Raw genomic sequence first — 27016 nt, forward strand, 5'->3', positions numbered from 1 at the left:
CCAGCAGCAAAAAACATACTAAGCGATGTTGTTAGCAATACATTATCGCATATGTTTAATAATAACAACAATAACAATACTCACGACGGGTCCGGACTAGCTGTGAGGGCTCGCAGAAGAGCATCTAGAGCGCCAGGGGTTCGGAGGAGTGGCCAAACGATGAAGAAAAGAAAACATAACACCAAGAAATCGTCAGTTGTAAAACGCAAGCACAAGAAGACACCAGCCAGCTCTACAGCAAAAAGACCAAAGTCCTGCGTTAAAACAATATTTTAGACCATGTCTTTACTACACAATATGTCAGAAGAATGCTTAAAAACCGAACTGGACCTATTCACAGTACCATTAACGCAAACCGTTATTGAAAAAAAAATACATATATAATAGTACCACCGTTGTCAGCAATATGAGAAACATCGCCTCTGGAGTTTTTTTTTATAGCGGGGACTGGAGAGGATTATGTGGACCTAAACAACACCCTTGTTTTTTACGTCTCAAAATCACTAATGATGACGGCACAGACATAGCAGACGGAGCCCCGTGGGACTTATTAACTATGCCGAATCCACAATATTTTCACAAGTGGACGTCTCGCTTGATGACCGTCTCATATCACAAAGTCCATCCACCCATCCATCTTCTACCGCTTACTCCTTTTCAGGATCACGAGGAACCTGGAGCCTATCTCAGGGAGCATCGGGCACAAGGCGTTCCACTGGACAGGGTTCCAGTTCATATCACAAAGTTCCAACACATATCCTTATCGATGCATAATAGAGTGTCTCACCAATTATGGTAAAGACGCTCTTGAAACGCTGTTCTCAGCGGGGCTCTTTTACAAAGACATCGCCGGTCACATCGCCGGTGGTAATAGAGGTTTGACCAAACGAGCTGCATTTACCAGCGCCAGCAATGTTGTTGAACTACTGGCCCCCATTCACAGTGACATATTCTTTCAAGAAAAACTAAAGTTTAATGGCGTGGATATTAAAATTCGCATGACGAGGGCGAAAGATGAATTCTGTTTGATGAGGAGCGACGCTGTGACCTATAAACTAAACATCGTGTCAGCTTCACTGTTTGTGAAAAGTGTCTGTATCACCAGGTGTGAGATTGGGGCACGCACAAGCATTGCTCTCGATGCCAGCCAAATACCCCATCGACAGAGTATGTGTGAAAAACTTCTCAATCCCTGTAGGCTCACGTGTTTGTAATCAAGAAAACTTGTTCTTAGGAACTCTACTAAAATCCGTTGTTCTGGCTATGGTTGATAATGACGCGTTTACAGGCTCGTATAATAAAATCCGTTCGCATTTAAAAACTATGACCTAGAATTTTTGGCAGTTTATCTGGACGGCCAGCACCACCCCGCTAAATCTCTGCAGCCTGAATATGGATAGACACAATGTCAGCATCACCTGTAGTGTTAGATACTTGTTTTATCCACCACAACAAACCCATAAATTCGTTTATAAATAAAAACATTCTTAACCATGTGTAATAATAATAATAATAATAATAATAATAATAAACACTTACTGTTACGATAGAAGGCCACCTCCTCTTTGATGTATTCTCCAAAATAAAATAACTTTAGCGGTGAGTTAAAACGAGAATCGACGATTCGCCTAAAATTACACAGCGCTCTGATACACACCCGAGATCTTAGAGACTCCTATGTAACTGACCCCACTTTTAAACATAAAGCACACCTATTGCAGGGTGTGTCGTAAAGCCATTAACACCCCCGCAGACACTCATTATCATAAACAAGCTGATAGGAACACACCATGACCCCCTGGTCATAAAAAACTCTTGGTCATAAATTAAGCACTCCTAGAGAAACGCAGTCCTGAGAAGGACGAGGCCATAAATTAGCCCTCTAGTTCTACTGCCAGAGAGAGAGAGAGAGAGAGAGAGAGAGAGAGACGTGTCTGAAAACACGTATGTGTGGGCGGGGTTTAGCGAGAGAGAGGTTGGGTTCGTTTTAACTTCATTACTGCTTTTACACATCGAATGGAAGACATCTCTGGAAAAAAATCATCTCCTAGTTTAAACATTACGGCGATTCTTTTAGACAGCACTTTAACATTTTTACCTCGTGAGGATCTTTGTTTAGAAGTCATGTAATATGCGCTATTCTTTTTAAACAGCTCTTTTAACCATTTTTACATCCTAAAGGTTTGTGTTTAGAATGTATGTAATACAAACGATTCTTTTAAACAGATTTTTTTTTTTAAAGACGCTTTACCTCCTAAACTTTTTATTCAAAGGTAAACCGGGGTCCCTAAAAACATAATCAACACTTGTTTTCATTATTTTCACAAAACAAATATTCTACTCATATATGTACACATTCAAACATCGTGCTTTTCTAACAATGTGTTTACACAAACGAAATAACACCACACAGTAACACAAACACATCCCCATATTAAAAACATTATTTCTTTTCAGACGTATTTCACCCCCCAAAAACCAAACTCATTAACATAAACACCTTTTGTTGGGAGGGGGCTATCCCCCCCCCACACACACACACCTCTCCACAACACCCCCAGACACAAAGGAGCCAGATTGACCCCCTGATACACTGGATAGGGTTACCCCCCCTCACCACTCCTACAGACCTGCCAGTCATGGAAGCACAGAGAGCCACTGACAATTGACAATTTGACAGAAAGTGTATAACTACTTTCCTCTGTTAACAAGTACCAACTCTGGATATATTGAATCTCCGCGAGGTTCCCATATCCCGTTCAAATCGATTGGTTTGGCGAATTTAGTAGTGTAGTGCGCGATCTTATTATTAGGGTAAATATCCAGCGACGCGTAGCTTGGAAGTGTCACAAAGAACCCGCACTCTTCCATGTTTTATTGAATATAGATTTCAGCTTTGTTCATGACGATCCTTTTGTGACGTTAACTACGTCTTCGACCGGAATCCAGGAATTAAATTTATCTGGCCACCCACCCATTTCACTAGGCAGACTTTTTTCTGGTTTCTGATCTTTTCAGACAAGATTTTCTCAATTTTAAACGTTTTGTCCTTCCAAATAATAAACATTTGTAACTCAGGTTCATAAAATGTTCCCTCTATTTTTTCAGCATCATGGTCTAGTAATTTATATACCGGGGATCTCTCTGTATCTGTTCGGAGATTGTAAAATATTCATCCGTGAAGTTTTGCTCGTATCCTTTTTCTAAATGTCTTTTGAAACGGGAAATTCTAACGATATCACCGACTTTAAACTTGAAATTTAGTTTCTTTAATTTAGGTGAGAACAGTCCGTAGAGGGTTTTAAATACTCTGAAGGAACTGGCGTCGTTGACCTCAGCAGGTTTCATTTTGATGCTGGAATGGTAATTGTGATTGTACGCTTGAATCAGATCCTGGACAACGTCGATGTATTTTCTTGTGTTAAAAGCAGTAAAATATCTCCACATCCTGGACTTTAGCGTTCTGTTGAACCTTTCACACGCCAATTCTTTTTGTCCCGTACCCATAGCAAAGTGAACAATGTCATGTTTTTTCATTAATGTTTGAAAATTTTTGTTAAAAAACTCCTTCCCTTGGTCCATTTGTAGTTTTTTGGGAACTCTACCTTTCTTTAGAGTGGAATCAAAGGCTTTAGTTACCTCGAATCCGGTCTTGTTTCGTAACACACGTACCCAGGCATATTTGGATAAAATATCTATGCACGTGATCATAAATTTCGCATTGTCATTGCTCTCTGACAGGTTGCTCATATCGACTAAATCAGCTTGCCATTGTTCATCGATGTTCTTTACAAAAACCTAGTTTCTTTTAAACTTTGTAGATACTGGTTTATGTAGACTGTACGCATCCTGCTCTGCTAACCAGTTTTTTCATTTCAGTATCATTAGCTCTTTTACCTATTTTCTCAACAACAGCTCTTTGCAAACTGTCAATGCCACCGTACGAGCCAGATTCTGATGGTGTATAATATATATATTCTTCATCAATCGCTCAGTCATTTTCGAGTGTCAAGACAACAATGATCAAACGCAAGTGTAGATTAAACTTTTTATCTCAACACGTGAACCTGGTATTACATATTCAAAGTAACATTTTCCATTCTAAACAATTTATCACACACAGGTTTAGACACATGTTTAGTTTTACATTCAAATGTTTGAGCAATACATGTAAGATGAAACTTGATACACACAACGTGTTAAGGACACACTCTATTTACGAATGTCTTCAGCATTTTGTTTCGCTTCAGGCTTTTCTCGCAGTCAGAATAGATGTGGCTTGTTTTGAAGTTTCCCACGTAGGCGGCGTGTCAGCAGGTTCCAGAGATGAGTGAAAGGTCCAGTTGTCCACAACGTCTTCGTACACCTGCTCGTTAAAAATGTCTTTGGATTTCTCCTTGACCTCGTTCAGTATGGTTTAGATGTAAGGCTCGACTTGCCATTCACACACGATGGCTTCAGCGATACCCTGAATTTTTTTCCAGGGATGGAGTGTTTGATCCCACACAATTTCAGACCTTTTGCCAAGGTGTATTAAAACAATTTTTTCAGCAATCTGTAGGTGTTTAGGTGCAGATAGTACTCTTCAGGATCGAACAAACACACGTGTTGGAGTTGACTCGGATGATCGATCGCGCAACCGTGGCAGTTGTCCTTCAGATCTTGTTAGATAATTCTGTTAAACAGTTCTCCCATAACTGCACATATGATGGCTAGCACAGTGTTGGTTATACAGCCGTTGGTTTCATTGTTTTTTGTCAGATAGGTAGGGTTTCTTTTTCCTAGGTTTTCGCCGTCTTCAAAACCTGAACTGGTCACAACATCAAACATCAGGGACGCATCCAAGTTGTAGAAAATGGGTCTGAGTTCAGAAGCCATATCAAATGTTGATGCTCAGAATGTATTGACTCGATATGTATTCAGACTCAATTATATATCATATGGGAGGAGACTTGGGAAGGTGGAGTTTCTGCTCAGGAGTAGTATATTGATGATCTCAGAAGAGATCTTCCAGCCTTACTTTTATTTTCGCTGTTTCTTTGTCTCTTCCAAATTTTTGGAATAATTCATCGATTTGATGGAAGTAGTGTTGTGGATCATGCCAGCTGGTTCGTTCATACCTCACTTCGCAGATCTCTTTGTGATGGGGTGTGTCGTCACCGGTTAATACTGAAACACAGTGCAGCGAAACCTGGTTCTTGCAGAAATTTGTTGCTCTGATGTGGTATTTGCATTGCAGAGATGTACTGCTCCATTTACGCCTGTACGCATCCGGAGAAAATAAGTCCATTCTAATAATGTAGTCAAAATCCTTGCACCATTTTCTGAACTTTTCCCAGTCACACTCGTTAAAAGTTATGCTCTCAGTAGCGCAGCTCCAGTGGATCTCGCCCAGGACAGAGAACTTGAAAAGCACAACGGTTCCTTTTTCTGCATCGAAAAAAAAATCCGGCTGTACATCTGTTTGACATTACCCAATATTGAATATTTTCATGCTCTAAATGTTTTTTGTAATCTTCCCAAAAAAGAGTGCGTTTTTCCCCCCCGGTGCATTAGGGCAAGCCATGCTGTAAGCTCACACACGATCTTCGAAGTACGGAATATTTTTAAACCTAGAGGGTGGGTGAGGCCTTCTTCTTCTATAAACTTATGGTGCTTTTACCGACACCTACCAGATGGAGCAATTTTAATTTCTTTTGTTCTGATTGGACAGGGTATGTGTGTGTGTGTGTGTGTGTGTGTGTGTGTGTGTGTGTGTGTGTATATATATATATGTATGTATGTATGTATGTATGTATGTGTGTGTCATATTTTTGGTTGGATGTGTATGGAAATTCATTATTAATCATTTACTTATTTTTCATCATCCTTATGTATGTGCGAGCGTTTGTGTGTGTGCACGTGTGTGTGTCTGTGCATTGGAGGGGGCGGGGGGTTGTACGCATGGGAAAGCTATAGGATTGAACATGCAGCAATAATTATCATTGACCTTTTTGACCTAGGCCTAACTCATGAGTGTATCACAATCCATGGAAAAGGAAACAACTTGTGTGTGCCTGTGTCTGGCATACATCTTGAATACATCGGAACCGGATTAATTATTAACATAATTATATTTGATTTACACTGTTACACAAGCTGTACACTCACTACTTTACATTGTAGCAAAGTGTCATTTCTTCAGAGTTGTCACATGAAAAGATATAATCAAATATTTACAAAAATGTGAGGTGTGTACTCACTTTTGTGAGATACTGTATATAAGTGCTCGTTAACATGAACATGATTCCGTTTCTTAAGTATTACACATGAAATACCAAGAAATAAGCGATAATATAACAAATAAGCTCTTACATAGTTTGTTATTAGACATACATTTTAAATAACATTTTCTGTTGCAGAAAATGAATTGTATTGCTACAAACTTCGTTAAATACATGAACTAACTTTATATAATGTTATTATTGTTGTATTATTAGTGTATTTGTATGTTAATTTCTTCAAAATATACTGTATTTGACTGACACAATTACGCAAAATACTGAAAGTAGTGTATACTTAAGTAGTAGAGATGGCACTGATCCCATACCGGGTATGATCAGCTGATACGAGCAAAGAAATGGGGATCAGATATCAGAGAAAATAAAGAACAGATTAGATCTGATCCTGGAACCAAAAAATCTACACTATATTAAACACCAACTAAAGGACAGAGTGATGAATGTGACTTGTAGTGAGTCTCCTAGGGGCTTCTTCACATCAACTCCTCAGATGCTGATCCTGTCAGGTGAGAATCCCACCAATGTCATGAAACTGTTCCTGTCCATTTCAGCTCCGTCTTCCACTGACTGGCTTCAGCTGGAGTTCGTGTGGTTTTTCACCTGCTGTTCCACATAATCCCTCAGGTTTTCATTGGGATTGAGGAAATTTTGTACAGGGATCAAAGGTCGTTCTACTCAGTGCAGAGATGTGGGTAGTCTAGTACAATCTAAAAGACAGATATCTGAATTAATAACCAAAAACTAGACTGTGGTACTTCATGATCAACAGCATGTAATCATCTCTGCTGCAGGAAAACATTATCATCTCCTGTTCATAATCATTCAACATTCCTTCATTCTTATAGAATACACTTGTTAGAACATTTAGCTAGAACAGATGAGAACTTCCACAAGATCTAACAGGAACATGAGCAGATATTTACCATCACATCACTGCTCTTATACAATCACAGGCTGTAGAGCTTTATTCTGAAAACAGTGAACACTGCTGTGTGTTTCATCTCTTGTTCTACACGTGTATTTAAGTGCAGACGTTAAGAACAAGCGGAGGGGAACTTTACAGGAATGACAGAAGACACGGTGTGGAGGTGGAGTGCTGGAAGGAGTGTCAGAGTAAAGGGACTCCTTAAATTAAATATTTGTAGCAGTGTGGCATCAAAGATGATGATTTTAATTCGCTTTTATGAGAGTGGAGAAGAAAATCTGCTGCCGATCAGAAACGTGAAAATATCATTACTCACCTCAGTATCTGTAGTTTGTAATGTTCATCATTCTTCAGAGCAGAGAGATACTCCTCTTCTGATTCTCCTATTTTATTCCAGGACAGATCCAGTTCTCTCAGGTGTGAGGGGTTTGATCTCAGAGCTGAAGTCAGAGCAGCACAGCCTTCATCTGAGACACCACAATAACGCAACCTGCAGAGACACAATGACACTCTTCACTCTCTCAGTTTATGAACATCAAGACATACTTTGTGTTTCTTGAAATGAGTGTGTGTGTGTGTGTGTGTGTGTGAGAGAGAGAGAGTGAGAGAGAAAGAGAGAGAGAGCATGTGAGACTGTGAATGTTTAAATGGTTTATTCAATACTGACAAGAACAAGTCTGACTGTTTTATTTATGCAGAATGTGTTTGTCTGTTATTTTACACACATTCCAGTGACTTGGAAGAACATTAGACCCTGTTTTATTATTATCAAAGTGAAATCATTTTAAAAATCACTCGTTATTTATGATGAAACACAATGTTTTGACATATTTTTAATTCATTTGAGTGCATATTGTGTGTGTGTGTTTTCACTACTGAGGAAAACTGCATAAGTTTAATACTGCTAGTCTATTCAGATATGCTTCTGTAACACAGATCTGGCAACCCTGTTCATAGCAGCTAGACACAGACATACTGAAAGAATCCTCACTAACAGAACAAAATTTCCACTTTAAGAATTTCACCCTGCATCACACAGTGTATTTAGTTTGTGTCTGAGCTGCAGTTTGTGTGATTAGTTACAGTGTTGTAGTAAATTTCACAGTAATTTTAGACACATTGCAGTCGCATCAAGTCACGTTTTGTGCTGCAGCTTCTCACATACGTACATCTGACCCAAAGACTCTGTGACAGATCATCAGTGTGCAGTGAAAAGAAACAATCTTCCTCCTCAGGACATTGATGATGAACCTAAAACCTCTGCTTCAGTCTCACTATTAGAGAATGTGTCTTACTGAGGAGCAGGTCATGTGACTCTCAGAGAGATGATCTTACTTCAGTTTCTCCAGTTTACAGTGAGGATTCTCCAGTACGGCAGAGAGACTCTTCACTCCTGAGTCTCCTAGTTTATTCTTAGACAGATCCAGTTCTCTCAGGTGTGAGGGGTTTGATCTCAGAGCTGAAGTCAGAGCAGCACAGCCTTCATCTGAGATATCACAACCACGCAACCTGCAGAGACACAATGACACACTCTTCATCAACACATTTTCATTACTTTAAAGATGATGTGTGGGATTTTATTATTCAGAATGACATGAGGATTTAATATCATCTGTTTATTCTAATTAACAATGTGTCTCATTAATAAAACTGGATATGAACGGGTAAATCGTTTGTACGAGTGTTTACACAAGAAATTTGGTATTCATGAAAATCCTCTGAATCACTTTTCTACTACTAAAATATTGTAACACATCACCGGACAAAAGTTTGTGGACACACAACTGAAAACTTTCTCATGATCTTAAAACCCTTTTGATCTGAAGGTGTGTGATTAAATGTTTGAAATCAGTGTTGTACACAAAAATATAATTGTGCCAACGTATTCATTTCTTTCATTAGAAAACTAACATTTTATTTACAAAATAATCTTTTTTTACACAGATGACTCTGAGCAAAATATTACAAAAAGCAGACAATAAGAGTCCAGCGTAGGTGGGAACTCCTTTAATACTGTTTAAAAAGCATCTCAGAGAAATTCATCAAGAAATCGGTTCGAGAAAACGCCAAGAATATATTTCTGGAAATTCTACGCAAAAAGGGCGCCTACTTTGAAGATGCTAAAATATTAAATTATTTTGATTTATTTTGGATTTTTTATCACATCAAATGGTACCCATTTGACTCGGTTAATCTTCTTCTAATGACCGACCTGTAACCATGTGTAAGCCTATGGCATCCTGCACTGTAATAAACGAAGAACAGCACTTTCACTTTGTGTCCATCCATCCATCTTCTATGCTGCTTAATCCTTTTCAGGGTCACGGGGAAACCTGAAGCCTATCCCAGGGAGCATCGGTCACAGGGTACACCCTGGACAGGCTGCCAATCCATCACAGGGCACACTCACATACACATTCACACACTACGGACACTTTTGGACATGCCAATCAGCCTACCATGCAGGATACCGGAGTACCCAGAGGAAACCCTCGCAGCACGGGGAAAACATGCAAACTCCGCACACACAGGGCCACGGTGGGAATTGAGCCCTCGACCCTGGAGGTGTGAAGCGAACGTGATAACCACTAAGCCATCGTACGCCCCACTTTGTGTCGGGCTGAGTTATATTAACTTTCCTGAGAGACCCGTGAGGATCTAGCCGGATCCTTAAAGACTTTATTATTATTCTAAAATATAGGGGAAAAATAATACAAATAAAGAATGAGCATTTCTAAACTTTTGACTGGTAGTGTATATATAGCAAGGATCTTGCTCAAGGGCCCAACCTTCTGATCAGTAACCCATAGCCTTAACCATTGATCCACCACTTCCCCAGACTAGATAATGTAAACACTGACTTGATCAACTTCAAATCATATAATTTGCATGGATTACTGCAATTTTATATCTGGAATATTCTGTTGAGTTTAAACTGTTTATTTTTAACATGTTTACAGCGTTTAGCAGACTCCTTTATCCAGAGCGACTTATAGAAGTTCTTTGGAGTTTCTATCAAAAACACATCCTCATGCTAGTTCACTAGATCAGGGACTAAGAGCACCACTGAGAACATTTGTGAAAACCAGATGTTTTATATTATTGGCATTTATTTAAAAATATTTTAAAAGTGAGCCAATACAAACCCACAAATTAAGACAAATAAAACTAATCATTAAAGTGAATACGAAGAAAATCAGACTTTCAGAGACTTTTGTAAATCCGGTGGAAAACTTGAGCTGGGTTTGACTCACGCAAACATTTACACACAACTTTACTAAAAGATCGATAAATGACCCCAAAGTCATTAAAATAATAATTTGTGTGTTGATAGGTCTAAAGGAGTGAAAACAACTGGAGAGGTTAGAGAACAACTGTGAAAGATGGTGGAAGGTCGTCAGTGGTCTGTGTTCCCCAGAGGGAAAAAAGTAAATAAGTATGAGACTGATAATTTTACAGTGAAGTCCATAGGGCTGCTTCTGTAAAGCAGATCTGGCAACCCTTTTCATAGTGACTCCATTTTGAATTACAAATGATTCATTGAATGTTTTACACATAAAATGTATTGACGTGTTAAGTTCTATGACATTAATCTCTAATTTTAATTTATAAATTCTATATTTTGAGATAATTTGCACCATTTCCCTGCTGCTTTTAAACCCTGCATCACACACAGTGTATTTAGTTTGTGTCTGAGCTGCAGTTTGTGTGATTAGTTACAATGACTGCGTTTACATGGACAACAATAATCCACTCTTAATCTAATTAAGACCATAATTTGATTAAGAAACTACCATGTAAACAGCAACCTTAATCTAATTATGGTCATAATCTAATTAAGCTCTAATCGAATTAAGACAGGTGGATTACTCCTGTTTTAATCGTATTATGGACATGCATTACAGGCATGTAAACACCTTAACCACATTATGAACATCGTGTGAGAGTTTTTACCGCATTTTGCGACAGGACACGATCACACACGGCAGTTTTATGCTTTACGGCAAACAAGAGAGTTCGGCTGTGTCCCAAACTGCATACTTGCCTACTATAGGCCGGTAGTGGGGAAAAATACATGCATCTCGGCTACTATACAGTAGGTAAGTATGCGATTTGAGACGCAGCCCACGGCTTCAAGCAGTCGTCTATTTGCACGTATAGCATGACTAATAATTAACTGCACTTGAAGGGTTCATAAAAAATTTAAATAAAAACACCCAAAAGTGTATACGGTACCATAACGAGGACGAACTGTATATTGATACGTGAAATTCTGGAGGGACGTCGGACGGCGTGGCGCGGTGACGTAATGACGCGGGCTCTTAATCTAATTATGATCAATAACATATAAAACGGGTACATGACTGGAGTATTCTAAAAGCGACTCATGTAAACACCTTAATCCCATTATTACCTTACTTAGATTAAGGTCAATAATTAGATTATTGCTGTCCATGTAAACGTAGTCAATGTTGTAGTAAATTTCACAGTAATTTTGGACACATTGCAGTCGCATCAAGTCACGTTTTGTGCTGCAGCTTCTCACATACGTACATCTGACCCAAAGACTCTGTGACAGATCATCAGTGTGCAGTGAAAAGAAACAATCTTCCTCCTCAGGACATTGATGATGAACCTAAAACCCCTGCTTCAGTCTTACTATTAGAGAATGTGTCTTACTGAGGAGCAGGTCATGTGACTCTCAGAGAGATGATCTTACCCCAGTATCTCCAGTTTACAGAGAGGATTCTCCAGTCCAGCAGAAAGACACTTCACTCCTGAGTCTCCTAGTTTATTCCAGGACAGATCCAGTTCTCTCAGGTGTGAGTGGTTTGATCTCAGAGCTGAAGTCAGAGCAGCACAGCCTTCATCTATTATACCACACTCACGCAAGCTGCAAAGACACAATGACACACTTTTCATCAACACATTTTCATTACATTAAAGATGATGTGTGGGATTTTATTATTCAGAATGACATGAGGATTTAATATCATCTGTTTATTCTAATGAACAATGTGCCTCATTTATAAAACTGGATATGAACGGGTTTGTGTGTAAATCGTTTGTACGAGCATTTACACAAGAAATTTGATGTTCATGAAAATCCTGTTCATTCGTATTCTACTCGTGCTCCTCAGTGTGTGTACATTTATACATAAGAAGAAGTCTTTATTCATCACATATACATTACAGCACAGTTAAATTCTTTTCTTCACATTTCTCAGCTTGTTAGGAAGCTGGAGTCAGAGCGCAGGATCAGACATGATACAGTACCCCTGGAGCAGATAGGGTTAAGGGCCATGCTCAAGGGCCCAACCTTCTGATCAGTAACCCATAGACTTAACCATTGAGTCACCACTGCCCCAGACTATATAATGCAAACACTGACTTGATCAACTTCAAATCATATAATTTGCATGGATTACTGTAATTTTATATCTAGAATATCCTGTTGAGTTTAAATTGTTTATTTTTAACATGTTTACAACGTTTAGCAGACTCCTTTATCCAGAGAGAATTTTGGCTGCATTTACTCTGCAGGTCTTGACGACCCGCTTACATCTTCTTTTAAATGTGACCCATATCCCATATCTGCATTTACACTATACACTTCGTGAAACAACCCAAGGTAGACGTCACTGGAAGCTTTGGCTGAAAAGGAAGAAAAAATGGCGCAATTTGCAGCAGACGAAAATATAATACAAGCTTTTGTTTTCCACACCATATTTAAAGGTAAATAAAACACCGGTCTCTTAAGTGGAGAAAAAAGAACAGAGCCCTTGTTGAGAGTTGTGTTTTCGTGGTTGGTGTCCACCCGAGTTGACGTCATTCGCCACTGTCACTTTTTCAGTGACATACGACTCGCATGGTCAGGGGAAAATCCAATCTGTCTGATTACATGGCAGACGCAAATGCACATATCCAATTCAGATCAGATTTATTTCCACGTATGATTGAGGCCTGAAAGGGATCTTAGAATATTGGAATCCATGTGCTTTCTTCCTGCGTACACATTCATGGGTCAGATCCAATCTGCAACACATGGGAGGAAAATATCGGAATTGGGTCACTTGAAACATGAAGTGTAAATGCGGCCATAGAAGTGCTTTGGAGTTTCTATCAAAAACAGATTCCCATGCTAGTTCACTAGATCAGGGACTAAGAGCGCCACTGAGAAAATTTGGGAAAACCACATGTTTTTATTATTGACATTTATTTAAAAATATTTTAAAAAGTGAGCCAATACAAACCCATAAATTAAGACAAATAAAACTAATCATTAAAGCCATTACGAAGAAAATCAGACTTTCAGAGATGGAATATTCAAGTTGGGTTTGACTCACGCAAACATTTAGACACAACTTTACAAAAAGATCGATAAATGACCCAGAAAGTCATTAAAATAATACTTTGGGTGTTGATAGGTCTAAAGAAGTGAAAACAACTGTGAAAGATGGTGGAAGGTCGTCAGTGGTCTGTGTTCCCCAGAGGGAAAAAAGTAAGTATGAGACAGATAAATTTACAGTGAAGTCCATTGGGCTGCTTCTGTAAAGCAGATCCGGCAACCCTTTTCATACTGACTCCATTTGTAATTAATCATGTGTTTGATTTACTGAATTTTTGATGTGAAATGTTCTATGACATTAACTTCTCATTTCAATAGATAAATTCTATATTTTTAGACCATTTCCACCATTTCCCTGTTGCATTTAAACCCTGCAACTCACACACAGTGTATTTAGTTTGTCCCCAGCAAACACAAACGCGCTTTCGATGAAGTCAAGCAAACCCCCACCGTTTAAATGAAAGCTACAGTTAGTCGAAAAGAGGCTTGATCATGACGAAAAAAAATCATTGACATCAAATATACGTAGAAAAGAAACTTGAACAATGTTAACATTCTTGAAACGCATTAATGAAGTTACTGCTGTGTAATTTCAAAGAAATATATCTAGATGTGATTGTTCATTGTTCACTAAGATTTATCTTTGTTTATTTTTTTTACGGGAATACGAAATCTCTTGCATACGAAACTGCACATACGAAACCAAAACATATGAAGCTAAGCCTGCTCATGTGCAGATATTGTCAATAAATCACGTTGGATTTCATTGTATAGGCTATATCTTGAACTGGTATGTTTGTGTTATATATGAATGGATTGTTAAGTAGATCATACTCTAGGCATTTCCATGATGTGTAAAAATATTGTTTATTTTATATACCTGAATAAAAGATTCTGAAGTCGCAATCCCTTCGTTGCTAATATGTGGTCGAAATCACGTTTAATAAATACGTAAGCTGATCTGATAGTGGTCGATATCGTGCTTGAATGTGAGCGATAATAGAGAGATCATGCCTGAAACTTATCACTAAGTGTCAGAAAAATTCAGATCAATACCTCAAGATATAATAATAATAATAATAATATATTTTTAAAAATCGTATCGAAACCAGCATCAGATTTAGGTATTAACTTTAATAATAAAGATAAATATGTGAAGTGTAGGTGGGGAGCTGAGAGAGAGTTGCCCCTCCCCCACAGGGAAAACAATATCTTCCTGCTGGAGTTTATTCTCGCTCTGTCACAGCTTCATCTCAGCAGAGCTGGAGCAGCAGAGCTGGGTACCAACTCAAGGCAAATAATGTTTATTCTCCTTATCTTTACACAGTTATAAATCTGTTATGTAGTTTAAGTAAATTAAATCGTTAAACAGCGTTCCAGCTATACAGTTTAAAGAGAAGACAGCTAACTAGCGCTTAGCCCTAAGATTAAATCAACCGAAAATGATTTAAGCTGTGATGTAGAGAGTAGATAATTCTTTTGAGTAAAATCTAACATGTTAAAGTTCAAGGCTCAAGGTTTACTTCTTCCTGTGGGCCTTTTTGTTTTTATTTTTCACCCATTTCCCCACAAAAAATGTTAGCTTCTAGCCAACATACTACTGAACAGATTAGTTTAGTTTAGCACCGCATGAATTTTAGCTAACATGAGCTTAAAATAGATATTTCGTCTTTGAATCACAGCATTTTGTCTGAAGTTGTAAATAGCTGATTTTTTGTATGCTTTTTAAAGTTCTCAGTGAACATATTAACACTAGCTTGCTGCTAGCTGAAGTTCAGTCGGTTAGTTACACAAGATGACGGATAGTTAGACAAGATGCTGCTGTTGTCGCGTTACTGCTGCTGCTTTCTGAGAGAAGTGTTTTATGTGACTTGTTAAGAAGTTGTTTGTCATCAGAATGGGCGTTTTAACCGTTTAACACAGAAGGTTTTCTTACCAAATACATTAAATCAGCTCTTCACTTTATTGTTGTGTGCCTCAGTATGTTAATTCTGAGGGGTATAATTCAGTAAAACTGTTTTTCGTGAGTTTCCAGTACTACACACGTACTAAAGTAGTGAGTATCATAAAAAAAATCCAAAAATACATTTACACAGTCTTTATGAGCTCTTGTTTGAATATTAACCATTGAGACTGATAGTTTACTGTCTTCTGATGTGTATGACTTTTATGAATGAGGTGGACATTCACCCTACTCCACAGATTAACCAGACATTCAGTGGCCTAGATGGCAGTGGAGTTTTTACAGAGATGTAATTGTTCCTGGTGTCCACCCCTGTGTGTTCTGTGTGAGTACTTTGTGCTATTTTTGTGCATATAAATAGGTCAGATGCATGACAAACCCCTGCAGTGTCCGTCGCACTGGTTGATGCTGAAGATGAAGACGGATCAGGGTCTGAATCATGAGAGTTTGTGTGGCTATCCGTTTCGGTTTCAACATCTGAACTTTCACTACTGTCACTATCTAGAATCCTTGCCCTCCTTGCTAAAAGTGTAAATTTAGCTGGAACACGTTTACCTTTTCGCTTTGGCATTTTTACTTTATTTCCACTATTACACCGGCAGTTTATCAACAACATTCACGCTTTTATCATCTCCAGTGTCATGATGGCGTAATGATGGCGTAATGTCGTATAACCTTGTGATGTCATGACGTCGTCAACCTTCCGGGTCAAAAAATAATTATTAAATAAGTAAGGAATCATAGCAGGAATCATATCAGAGTAATGCCGGTATACCAGCCTTACGGGGATAACGTTTCCTCTGTAAAGCCGCTACATTGGCCTTATGGGTATTTGGCATAGACGACCAAGCCGCTATATCGTCCTTACAGGAATAGATCAAAGACAAGCAAGCCGGTTTTTCGGCCTTACAGGGTCAAAGGGTTAAAGCAAATATGTCAATTGTTTCTCCGCTTTTGAGTGCAGATGAGGACTCGCTCGAGCTGCACATGGTGCAGCTGGAACTGGAGGATGTGGAGAAACAGATCCGTGACGTACTCGACAAGCAGTCCCAGCTGCTGCAGCGAAGAACCACACTGGAAACATCTTGTGCTTCTGCCTACACATCCAAGGTAAGCACACACTGTGTGTTTCTCTGTGCAAGGACCGTGTACCCAAGACTTTTCCAGCCGAGGTCTCAGTCACACCGGCGCTGACACCAAGGACCTTGGGTGCATCAGCAGCGAAAGGAAAGAGCCATACCCCGGGCGAGGATCTCTCCAACTCCGTTGTTCGAAATCCCAACCAGGAACCGCTTCGCCCCTCTCCGTCAGACCAGACCAAACGCGGTGATCGTCGGGGACTCCATTGTGCGAAACGTCCACGTCACTTCAACAAAGGGTAAGGTGCACACACATTGTTTTCTGGTGCTCGTGTCCTTGATGTCTCTGCGCAGGTACCCAGGATCCTGAAGAAGGACGAGCGCATTGGAGCGGTTGTGCTGCACGCAGTGGCAAACAACATCAGGCTGCGGCAGACGGAGGTTCTGAAGAGGGACTTCGCCAGTTTGATCAAGACAGTACAAGGCAGATCACCCACCACGAAGATCATCGTCTCTGGACCTCTTCCCTCATACAGACGTGGAGCTGAAAAGTTCAGTAGACTTCTTGCTTTGAATGACTGGTTAGTTTCTTGGTGTAATGCAGGGGTTCCCAAACTTTTCCAGGGCAAGGCCCCCCAAATGGCATTAACATTTGATCGAAGCCCCCCTTTTGCAAGGTGTCTTTAAAACACATTAAAAATACGGACTTCTGAATATATCCCCCTTTTTTTACGTTGATGTTTTGTCTGTTTAGCAATTAGAAAGTTAGGTATAGCAAATGTGATTTTAATATGTATTGGTACAAACAACATGTTTTTATATATTTATATATATAAAATGTATTTATTTATTTTTCAAACCAAATTGTTGGGGCCCCCCTGGCGGCCCCCACTTTGAAAACCATTGGTGTAATGAACAGAATTTGATGCTTGCTAATAACTGGAATCTGTTCTGGGAGCGTCCTAGGTTCTTTCGTCCTGATGGCCTGCACCCCAGCAGCCTCAGAGCGGAACTGCTGTCAGACAACATCTCCAAGGTGCTACACACCAAGTGACTGCCTACCGTAAGTACATCTTCCTACAATAACAACGTTCATCATAAGCAATGTTCAATTAATAATTCAACACTTGTAGTACATACTATAGAGATTGTGTCTGTTCCCCAATCTATACAAATACATAGAAATTTCGGAATGTTTGTTTTAGTAACCTAATTAACATAAAATTAGATCATATTGAATGCACATCCAGCACCTTTAATCTGAAGCTAGGACTATTAAACATTAGATCTCTTGCGTCTAAGGCTCTTATTGTTAACAAAATCGTTACTGATCAGTAATGTACTTTAATGTGTTTAACGGAAACTTGGATTAAAGAAAACAAGTACATAGCATTAAATGAAGCCAGTCCTCCTTGATACAGCTATATACATCAGCCTCGTTTAACTGGTAGAGGAGGAGGTGTTGGTCTCATCCATAGTCAAAATCTAGGCGTCACACAAAAACCTAGTCATAAATTTCATTCTTTTGAAATTCTTTATACCAGTACAAGTTATGTAGCCACAAAAAATAAGTCAATTCCTCTAATTATTATTTACAGACCCCCAGGGCCATATACTGAATTTCTTAGTGAATTTGCAGACTTTCTCTCAAACCTGGTTTGAGATAAAGCATTCTGTAGATAAATGCTGTAGATAAAGCATTAATCGCCTGTGAATTTAATATTCATTTTGATAACCTGGAAGACCCTCTGAGAACAGCGGTTGTGTCCATCTTAGATTCAGTAGGGGATAATCAGAACGTAATCGGACCTACTCATAATGGTGGTCACACTCTTGACCTCAGACTAACATACGGATTAAATATAGAAAATATTGTAATTTTTCCGCAGTCTGAAGTTGTCTCAGACCATTATCTTATCTCGTTCATAATACGTATTGATCATAATATTTCCACCTCACCTCGCTACTGCATAAAACATACTTTCACATCAGCTACTGCACGAGCTTCATAAATAACCTCCCAGAGACATCACTTGGATTTGGATCACCGTCCGATCCGATAGAACTCGATCAGGTGACTGAATGCTTAGAGTCAACGCTCTGCTACTAGATAGAGTGGCTCCACTCAAAAGAAAATTAATTAGTAGAGAAAAACTAGCACCCTGGTATAATGATAAAACGCATACATTAAAACAGACCACTCGAGAATTAGAACGTAAATGGCGTCAAACCAAACTGGTGATATTCCAAACAGCATGGAAGGAGAGTCTACTGAACTATAGACAATCTCTTAGCGATGCTAGAAAAGTCTCTCTCTCCACCTTAATAGGAGATAACAAAACAATTCGAGATTTCTATTCAACACAGTAGCAAAACTAACTAGGAATAAAACCACTACAGAGAGAAACACTCAATCATTACATAGCAGTGAAGATTTCATGAAATTTTTCATTGGTAAAGTTGAAAATATTAGATGTGAAATTCAGGCTATTAAAATAAAACCAGACAGTCTTGTAACTAACCCTGTAGATGATAATATAGCAATATCAGATCAATGTTTAGAATGTTTTACTCCACTTAGAGAGACCAAACTAGCTTCATTAATTTCTTCAGCTAAATTATCAACTTGCATACTAGATCCTGTACCTACATGTCTCTTTAAACAGATTTGTCCTGGAGTAATTGAACCAATTTTAAATATAATCAATTCTTCCCTTAGCACTGGCTGTGTACCTAAATCACTTAAATAAGCAGTTATTAAACCCCTGATTAAAAACCCTGACCTTGACCCCTCTCAACTGTTCAGCTATAGACCAATATCAAATCTCCCCTTCATCTCCAAGATCTTAGAAAAGGTTGTAGCACAGCAGCTATGCTCGTACCTACATCGGAACAACATTCATGAAATGTATCAGTCAGGATTTAGACCTCATCATAGCACAGAGACAGCGTTGGTTAAAGTAGTAAACGACCTACTACTGACCTCTGATCAGAGTTGTGTCTCGCTGCTTGTGTTACTTGACCTTAGTGCAGCTTTTGATACTATAGATCATATTCTCCTTGATAGATTAGAAAATGTTGTTGGCATTAAGGGAACAGTCCTCTCCTGGCTCAGGTCTCATTAGACCGATCGTTATCAGTTTGTAGATGTAAATGGAGACTTCTCTACACATACCGAGGTTAAATTTGGTGTTCCACAAGGTTCTGTTTTAGGCCCACTGCTTTTTACTTTATATATGCTACCTCTAGGTCAAATTATTCGTAAACATGGAATTAGCTTCCACTGTTATGCTGATGATACACAGTTGTATATTTGCAACTGAATAATAACAACAATAAACAACGACTGAAGTATAGCGAAAAATTTTGCAACTGTCACCCTTTTTACTGTTCACCCAGAGTTTGACTCAGAATAATAATAATAAATCTCAGAATAATAAATCTATATGTTTACATGAACTGAAGTTTTTGATCATAATATCAAAATTATGTCATACAATCATATGTGACTAAATGACGGAATTGTATCTTATGTTGGATGCTGTATTCCAGAGATTTTTTTATTTGAATTTCTTGTAGCGTGCTTACTTGAAGACAATGAGGGGGATCAGCATCAGAGAGACAGTTCGCTCCATTCTCCAAAGAATCGGGGAGAACAGCCTGTGGTGTATGTTTTCGTTGAAAGGGTCAAAAGGTGGGAAGCTGGCTTTGACTGATCATGAAGAAGTGTATCACCTTGTACACTGTGAGTACGAAGGATAAAAAAATGTATATATGACAGTATATGCCTCCTTTTGCAAACTCTTGAAAAGAAAGTTTTGCCTTCAGAAATTGGACATTTTCTCTGTTATTGCATTCCAAGGATGAAAGTTTTTGTTGATATTTATGTTACAGATATTGCAGAAGGAGCCCATGGACGTGAATATACAGTTGCCAGTTGCAGAGAGGCCATCGGCAGCTACCTAAAAAATGCCCAGCCAGGAAAGGTGGCAAGAAACATAATGTGAGTGTTTATGATTAAGTCTAGAAAACTTCTGTGATTCTTTTTCTTTTCTCATTCATACAAATGTGCCATTGTGTAACATTGTTGACTGACTCATTAGTTTTTTTTACAATATTGAACTTAAATTCATGCATGTTTATTATAAATATTCACGGAGTTTGTTAAACTCCGTCTTTGTTCCGTCTGTCATTCATAAGATTTGTCATGGGAATTCCAAAGACCAGAATCTATGTTATATGTTATATGCTTTAATTGTATCTTGCCACATAATGTTGGAAAATGAGGACTTGTGTACTTTTGAGGACAATTATGTACAAATGAGGACATTATGTACAAATACATAATGTAGTGCATTTACACCACATTATGAGGTGTATATACAGCCGATTACAAAATACTATATGCATGTGTGTCATTGAGCATATATTTGTATATGAATTTTTATAAAATTTGATTAATATCTTGCAATGCTGGAATCAAAAACTGGAACTTCATGTATATGTTGCAGTTATCCTTATGTAGTGTTTGTCCCCCTGAAACATCATTGTCAACCATCTAATTTTTCTTGTTCCAAATTTTAACTACAATTTTTGCAAATATTGATTAATTCTTAGCTCCTGGGAAAATTTAGCTGTGTAATGAATGACTTCAAATCTATGTAAATATACGTATATTAACATAGATTTGAAGTCATTCATTACACAGCTAAATTTTCCCAAGAGCTAAGAATTAATTAATATTTGCAAAAATTGTAGTTAAAATTTGGAACAAGAAAAATTGCGTATAAAAGTGTTCCCATTTTACGTCTTGAACGCGGCTTGATTATACATCATATCGACGGTAATCTTTGCGACTTTTCGCCAACTATTCTACGTTGAATTGTTTGCTGAGTCTGAGCTGCAGTTTGTGTGGTTAGTTACAATGTTGTAGTAAATTTCACAGTAATTTTAGACACATTGCAGTCGCATCAAGTCACGTTTTGTGCTGCAGCTTCTCACATACGTACATCTGACCCAAAGACTCTGTGACAGATCATCAGTGTGCAGTGAAAAGAAACAATCTTCCTCCTCAGGACATTGATGATGAACCTAAAACCTCTGCTTCAGTCTCACTATTAGAGAATGTGTCTTACTGAGGAGCAGGTCATGTGACTCTCAGAGAGATGATCTTACTTCAGTTTCTCCAGTTTACAGAGAGGATTCTCCAGTACAGCAGAGAGACACTTCACTCCTGATTCTCCTAGTTTATTTATAGACAGATCCAGTTTTCTCAGGTGTGAGGGGTTTGATCTCAGAGCTGCAACCAGAGCAGCACAGCCTTCATCTGAGATATCACAATACTCCAACCTGCAGAGACACAATGACACACTCTTCATCAACACATTTTCATTACATTAAAGATGATATGTGGGATTTTATTATTCAGAATGACATGAGGATTTAATATCATCTGTTTATTCTAATTAACAATGTGCCTCATTTATAAAACTGGATATGAACGGGTTTGTGTGTAAATCGTTCGTACGAGCGTTTACACAAGAAATTTGGTATTCATGAAAATCCTGTTCATTCGTATTCTACTCGTGCTCCTGAGTGTGTGTACATTTATACATAAGAAGAAGTCTTTATTTATCACATATACAGAGCGCAGGATCAGACATGATACAGTGCCCCCTGGAGCAGATAGGGTTAAGGGCCTTGTTCAAGGACCCAACCTTCTGATCAGTAACCCATAGCCTTAACCATTATAATTTTGCCTTAAATTAGAATTTGTATGGATTACTGTAATTTTATATCTAGAATATCCTGTTGAGTTTAAATTGTTAATTTTTAACATGTTTACAGTGTTTACCAGACTCCTTTATCCAGAGAGACTTTATGGCTCCATTTACTCTGCAGGTCTTGACGACCCGCTTACATCTTCTTTTAAAAGTGACCCATATACAATATCTGCATTTACACTATACACTTCGTGAAACAACCCGAGGTAGACGTCACCGGAAGCTTTGGCCGAAAAAGAAGAAAAAACGCTGCAATTTGCAACGGACGCAGACGAAAATGTAATACAAGCTTTTGTTTTCCGCACCATATTTAAAGATCAGAAAAACACTGGTTTCTTAAGCGGAGAAAAAAGAAGAGAGCCCTTGTTGAGAGTTGTGTTTTCACGGTTGGTGTCCACCTGAGTTGACGTCATTCACCACTATCGAGTTGACGTCATTCACCACTGTCGCTTTTTCAATGACGTTCAACTCGCATCGTCAGGGGAATATCCGATCTGCCTGATTACACGGCAGACGCAAATGCACGTATCCGATTCATATCCGATTTATTTCCTCGTATGAATGAGGCCTGAAACGGATCTGAGAATACTGGAATCCATGTGCTTTTTTCCTGCTTACACGTTCATGGGTCATATCCGATCTGTGACACATGGGAGGAAAAAAAATCGGAATTGGAGACACTTGAAGCATGTAGTGTAAATGCGGCCACAGAAGTTCTTTGGAGTTTCTATCAAAAACACATCCTCATGCTAGTTCACTAGATCAGGGACTAAGAGCACCACTGAGAACATTTGTGAAAACCAGATGTGTTATATTATTGGAGTTTATTTAAAAATATTAAAAGTGAGCCAATACAAACCCATAAATGAAGACAAATAAAACTAATCATTAAAGCGAGTACGAAGAAAATCAGACTTTCAGAGACGTTTGTAAATCCGGTGGAAAATTCGAGCTGGTTTTGACTCACACAAACATTTACACACAACTTTACTAAAAGATCGATAAATGACCCCCAAAGTCATTAAAATAATACTTTGGGTGTTGATAGGTCTAAAGGAGTGAAAACAACTGGAGAGGTTCGAGAACAACTGTGAAAGATGGTGGAAGGTCGTCAGTGGTCTGTGTTCCCCAGAGGGAAAAAAGTAAGTAAGCATGAGACTGATAAATTTACAGTGAAGTCCATTGGGCTGATTCTGTAAGCAGATCTGGCAACCCTTTCCATAGTAACTCCATTTTAATTAAAAGTTATTTATTGAATGTTTTACACATAAAATGTTTTGACGTGTTAAGTTCTATGACAGTAACTTCTCGGTTTAATTTATAAATTCTATATTTTGAGATCATTTGCACCATTTCCCTGCTGCATTTAAACCCTGTGTCACACACAGTGTATTTAGTTTGTGTTGGAGCTGCAGTTTGTGTGATTAGTTACAGTGTTGTAGTAAATTTCACAGTAATTTTAGACACATTGCAGTCGCATCAAGTCACGTTTTGTGCTGCAGCTTCTCACATACGTACATCTGACCCAAAGACTCTGTGACAGATCATCAGTGTGCAGTGAAAAGAAACAATCTTCCTCCTCAGGACATTGATGATGAACCTAAAACCTCTGCTTCAGTCTCACTATTAGAGAATGTGTCTTACTGAGGAGCAGGTCATGTGACTCTCAGAGAAATGATCTTACTTCAGTATCTCCAGTTTACAGTGAGGATTCTCCAGTCCAGCAGAGAGACTCTTCACTCCTGAGTCTCCTAGATAATTCCCAGACAGATGCAGTTCTCTCAGGTGTGAGGGGTTTGATCTCAGAGCTGAAGTCAGACCAGAACAGCCTTTACTTGAGACACCACAATTACGCAACCTGCAGAGACACAATGACACACTCTTCCTCAACACATTTTCATCTTGGTTTAAAATTTACTGTAAAGATGATGTGTCTTATGTTGAACTGTCTCCCTTCTCTCGTCCAATCACAAGATATTAATAATACTGACCAATTATGGTGTAAAACGTTGGCTGGTTTATGTTAAAAGTAATGAGTCAAGTTGTTTTTTTTAATCTTTGTTTAAATGTATTTTATACACATATCTAAGTGCATTAATTATTACTTTAATGCACAAATGTTATGTTTAATGACTAATATATTTGTTCTGTATGTTGTACTGATTTAACTGAAAAAACAGAACTGTACACAACTATTAACTGCAGCTTTTAGTGAGTACTGTGTCTCTCAGAGAGATGATCTTACTTCAGATTTTTTACTTTACACTGAGGATTCTCCAGTGGAGCAGAGAGACGCTTCACTCCTGAGTCTCCTAGTTTATTCCCAGACAGATCCAGTGTATCCACAGTCAGATGCAGTTCTCTCAGATTGGAGGTTTCTGAGCTGAGCACTGAGGCCAGAGCTGACCAACCACTTTTTTGAATTGTATCACACCTGATACTGAAGGAAATAACACATAATGAACTAACAGTAATGCAAATTATCAAACAAGTCCTCAAAGCTTTCACTGCAACTTCTCAGTTTCAAAAGCACAAACATCAGTTAGACAAAAGTCCCACACCGTCAGAGCTGTTCAGATTCGGCTTGGTGGGAGTTTTCAGCTGCATACATCATCACACACACATTGTATAAACATGGAGTATAAGATCCGGGACACCAAATGGGAAAGCAAGAGTCTGATCTAAAATGTTATTAATAGGAGAAAAGAAAGAGTCTAAAGTGTCATGAAGAGTTAGATTGATCTGAACAGCTAAGACATTTGATTTGTTCTCTTAACACTGTAACAGTAGAACAGTTCTATTCAGATTTACTTACACTGCTTTTCTGGATGCTGCAATCACAGGCATCACCTTCACAAGAATCTCATCTCTTATTTTATCTGTAGAGATATATTTACTCAGGTCAAATTCCTCCAGCTCCTCTGCTGATGTCAGTAAGACAAACACCAGAGCAGACCACTGTGAAGAAGAGAGTTCACTTTGTTTTCCAGATTTCAGGTAGCGTTGGATTTCCTCCACTAGAGAATTGTCCTCCAGTTCATTCAGACAGTGGAATAAATTGATGGATTTCTCTGTAGGGGTATTTCCACTGATCTTCTCCTTGATGTACTGTACCGTGTCCCCCTTTCCTGTCTGGGAGATACTTCCTGTATGTGTTACTAAGGCATGTAAGAGTTTCTGATTGGACTCCAGTGAGAGACCCAGAAGAAAACGGAGGAAAAGATCCAGATGTCCAGTCTGACTCTTTAAGGCCTGATATACAGCACTCTTGTGGACATCTGAAATTGTCTTAAAGACCCGACTCTGTATAAGAACATTTCTCTTTTCCTTCATGAATGTCAGGTGCACATACAGAGCTGCGAGATGCTCCTGAATGCTCAGATGAACAAAGCAGTACACTTTACTCTGGTGAGTAAACTCTTCTCTGAAGATCTGAGTACACACACCTGAGTACACTGCTGCTTCTCTCACATCAATGCCACACTCTCTCAGGTCTTCCTCATAGAAGATCAGGTTGCCTTTCATCAGCTGCTGAAAAGCCAGTTGTCCCAGTTTGAGAAGCATTTCTTCATCACTCTCCTGCTTCTTCGAGTACTTTTCTCTTATGATGTTTGTCTGAATGATGAGGAAATATGTGTACATTTGAGTCAGAGTCTTGGGCATCTCTCCACTCTCTGCTTCATCCAACATTCTCTCTAGAACAGTGGCTGAAATCCAGCAGAAGACTGGGATGTGGCACATGATGTAGAGGCTTCTTAATGACTTCAGGTGTGTGATGATGTTATTGGCCAGGCTCTGATCACTGATCCTCTTCCTGAAGTACTCCTCCTTCTGTGGGTCATTGAACCCTCGTACCTCTGTGACTCGATGGACACACTCAGAGGGGATTTGATCAGCTGCTGCTGGTCGGGAGGTGATCCAGATGAGAGCAGAGGGAAGCAGATTCCCTTTGATCAGGTTTATCAGCAGCACATGCACTGATGCTGATTCAGTTACATCACACACTCTCTCTGTGTTCTGGAAATCCAGAGGAAAACGATACTCGTCCAATCCGTCAAAAATGAACAGAACCTTTTCCAAACTGGACATTTCTGTTTCTTTTGTCTCCTTAAAACAGACATGAAGGAGATCCATCAGACTCAGTTTCTGGTCCTTCATCAAATTCAGCTCTCTGAAAGGAAGTGGAAACATGAGCTGGACGTCCTGATTTACTTCCCCTTCAGCCCAGTCCAGAATGAACTTCTGCACAGAAACTGTTTTTCCGATGCCAGCGACTCCCTTTGTCAGCACAGTTCTGATGGGTTTGTCTTGATCAGGTAAAGGCTTAAAGATGTCATTACATTTGATTGGTGTTTCCTCTGTTGTTGTTCTCCTGGATGCTGCCTCGATCTGTCTCACTTCATGTTCTTTAGTGACGTCTCCAATGTCTCCCTCGGTGATGTAGAGCTCTGTGTAGATCTCATTCAGGAGTGTTCGGTTTTCCAGGTTTATCATCACTCCATTTAAACACTGAAACTTCTTCACCAGATTTAATTTGAACTTTTTCTGGAAGTCATTTACAGCAGCAGGTTCTGGGTCGTGTCTGTGACAGGGTGAAGTAGGAAGACATGGTGAGACATGGGGTCTAATTATTAGA

At 38.9% G+C, this 27016-nt stretch overlaps 1 protein-coding gene and 1 long non-coding RNA gene across 51 annotated transcripts in view; one reads left to right on the forward strand and one right to left on the reverse strand.

Moving 5' to 3' along the window:
* LOC100526730 (uncharacterized) overlaps positions 1-27016 on the reverse strand; it is a 192078-nt gene that overhangs the window by 72185 nt on the left and 92877 nt on the right. For 28 of the 50 annotated variants that reach the window (XM_053684655.1, XM_053684673.1, XM_053684674.1 and 25 more), the window contains 5 exons: positions 25196-26962; positions 24626-24820; positions 24065-24238; positions 21773-21946; positions 11927-12100 (listed from right to left, as the gene is read on the reverse strand). The exons of 16 other annotated variants lie outside the window; for them this stretch is intronic. In XM_053684655.1, the coding sequence (XP_053540630.1) occupies positions 11927-12100; positions 21773-21946; positions 24065-24238; positions 24626-24820; positions 25196-26962 (2484 nt within the window). The remainder of the gene's footprint in view (positions 1-11926; positions 12101-21772; positions 21947-24064; positions 24239-24625; positions 24821-25195; positions 26963-27016) is intronic. 6 more of the 50 variants (XM_053684693.1, XM_053684692.1, XM_053684687.1 and 3 more) reach the window with 3 other exon arrangements.
* On the forward strand, positions 16991-23927 carry LOC128634274 (uncharacterized). The gene is made up of 4 exons (XR_008397606.1): positions 16991-17660; positions 20177-20342; positions 20492-20600; positions 23429-23927. It is a non-coding gene; the product is annotated as an uncharacterized LOC128634274 (long non-coding RNA).

This window comes from Ictalurus punctatus, chromosome 12, assembly GCF_001660625.3.
Source record: "Ictalurus punctatus breed USDA103 chromosome 12, Coco_2.0, whole genome shotgun sequence".
Taxonomy (NCBI): domain Eukaryota; kingdom Metazoa; phylum Chordata; class Actinopteri; order Siluriformes; family Ictaluridae; genus Ictalurus; species Ictalurus punctatus.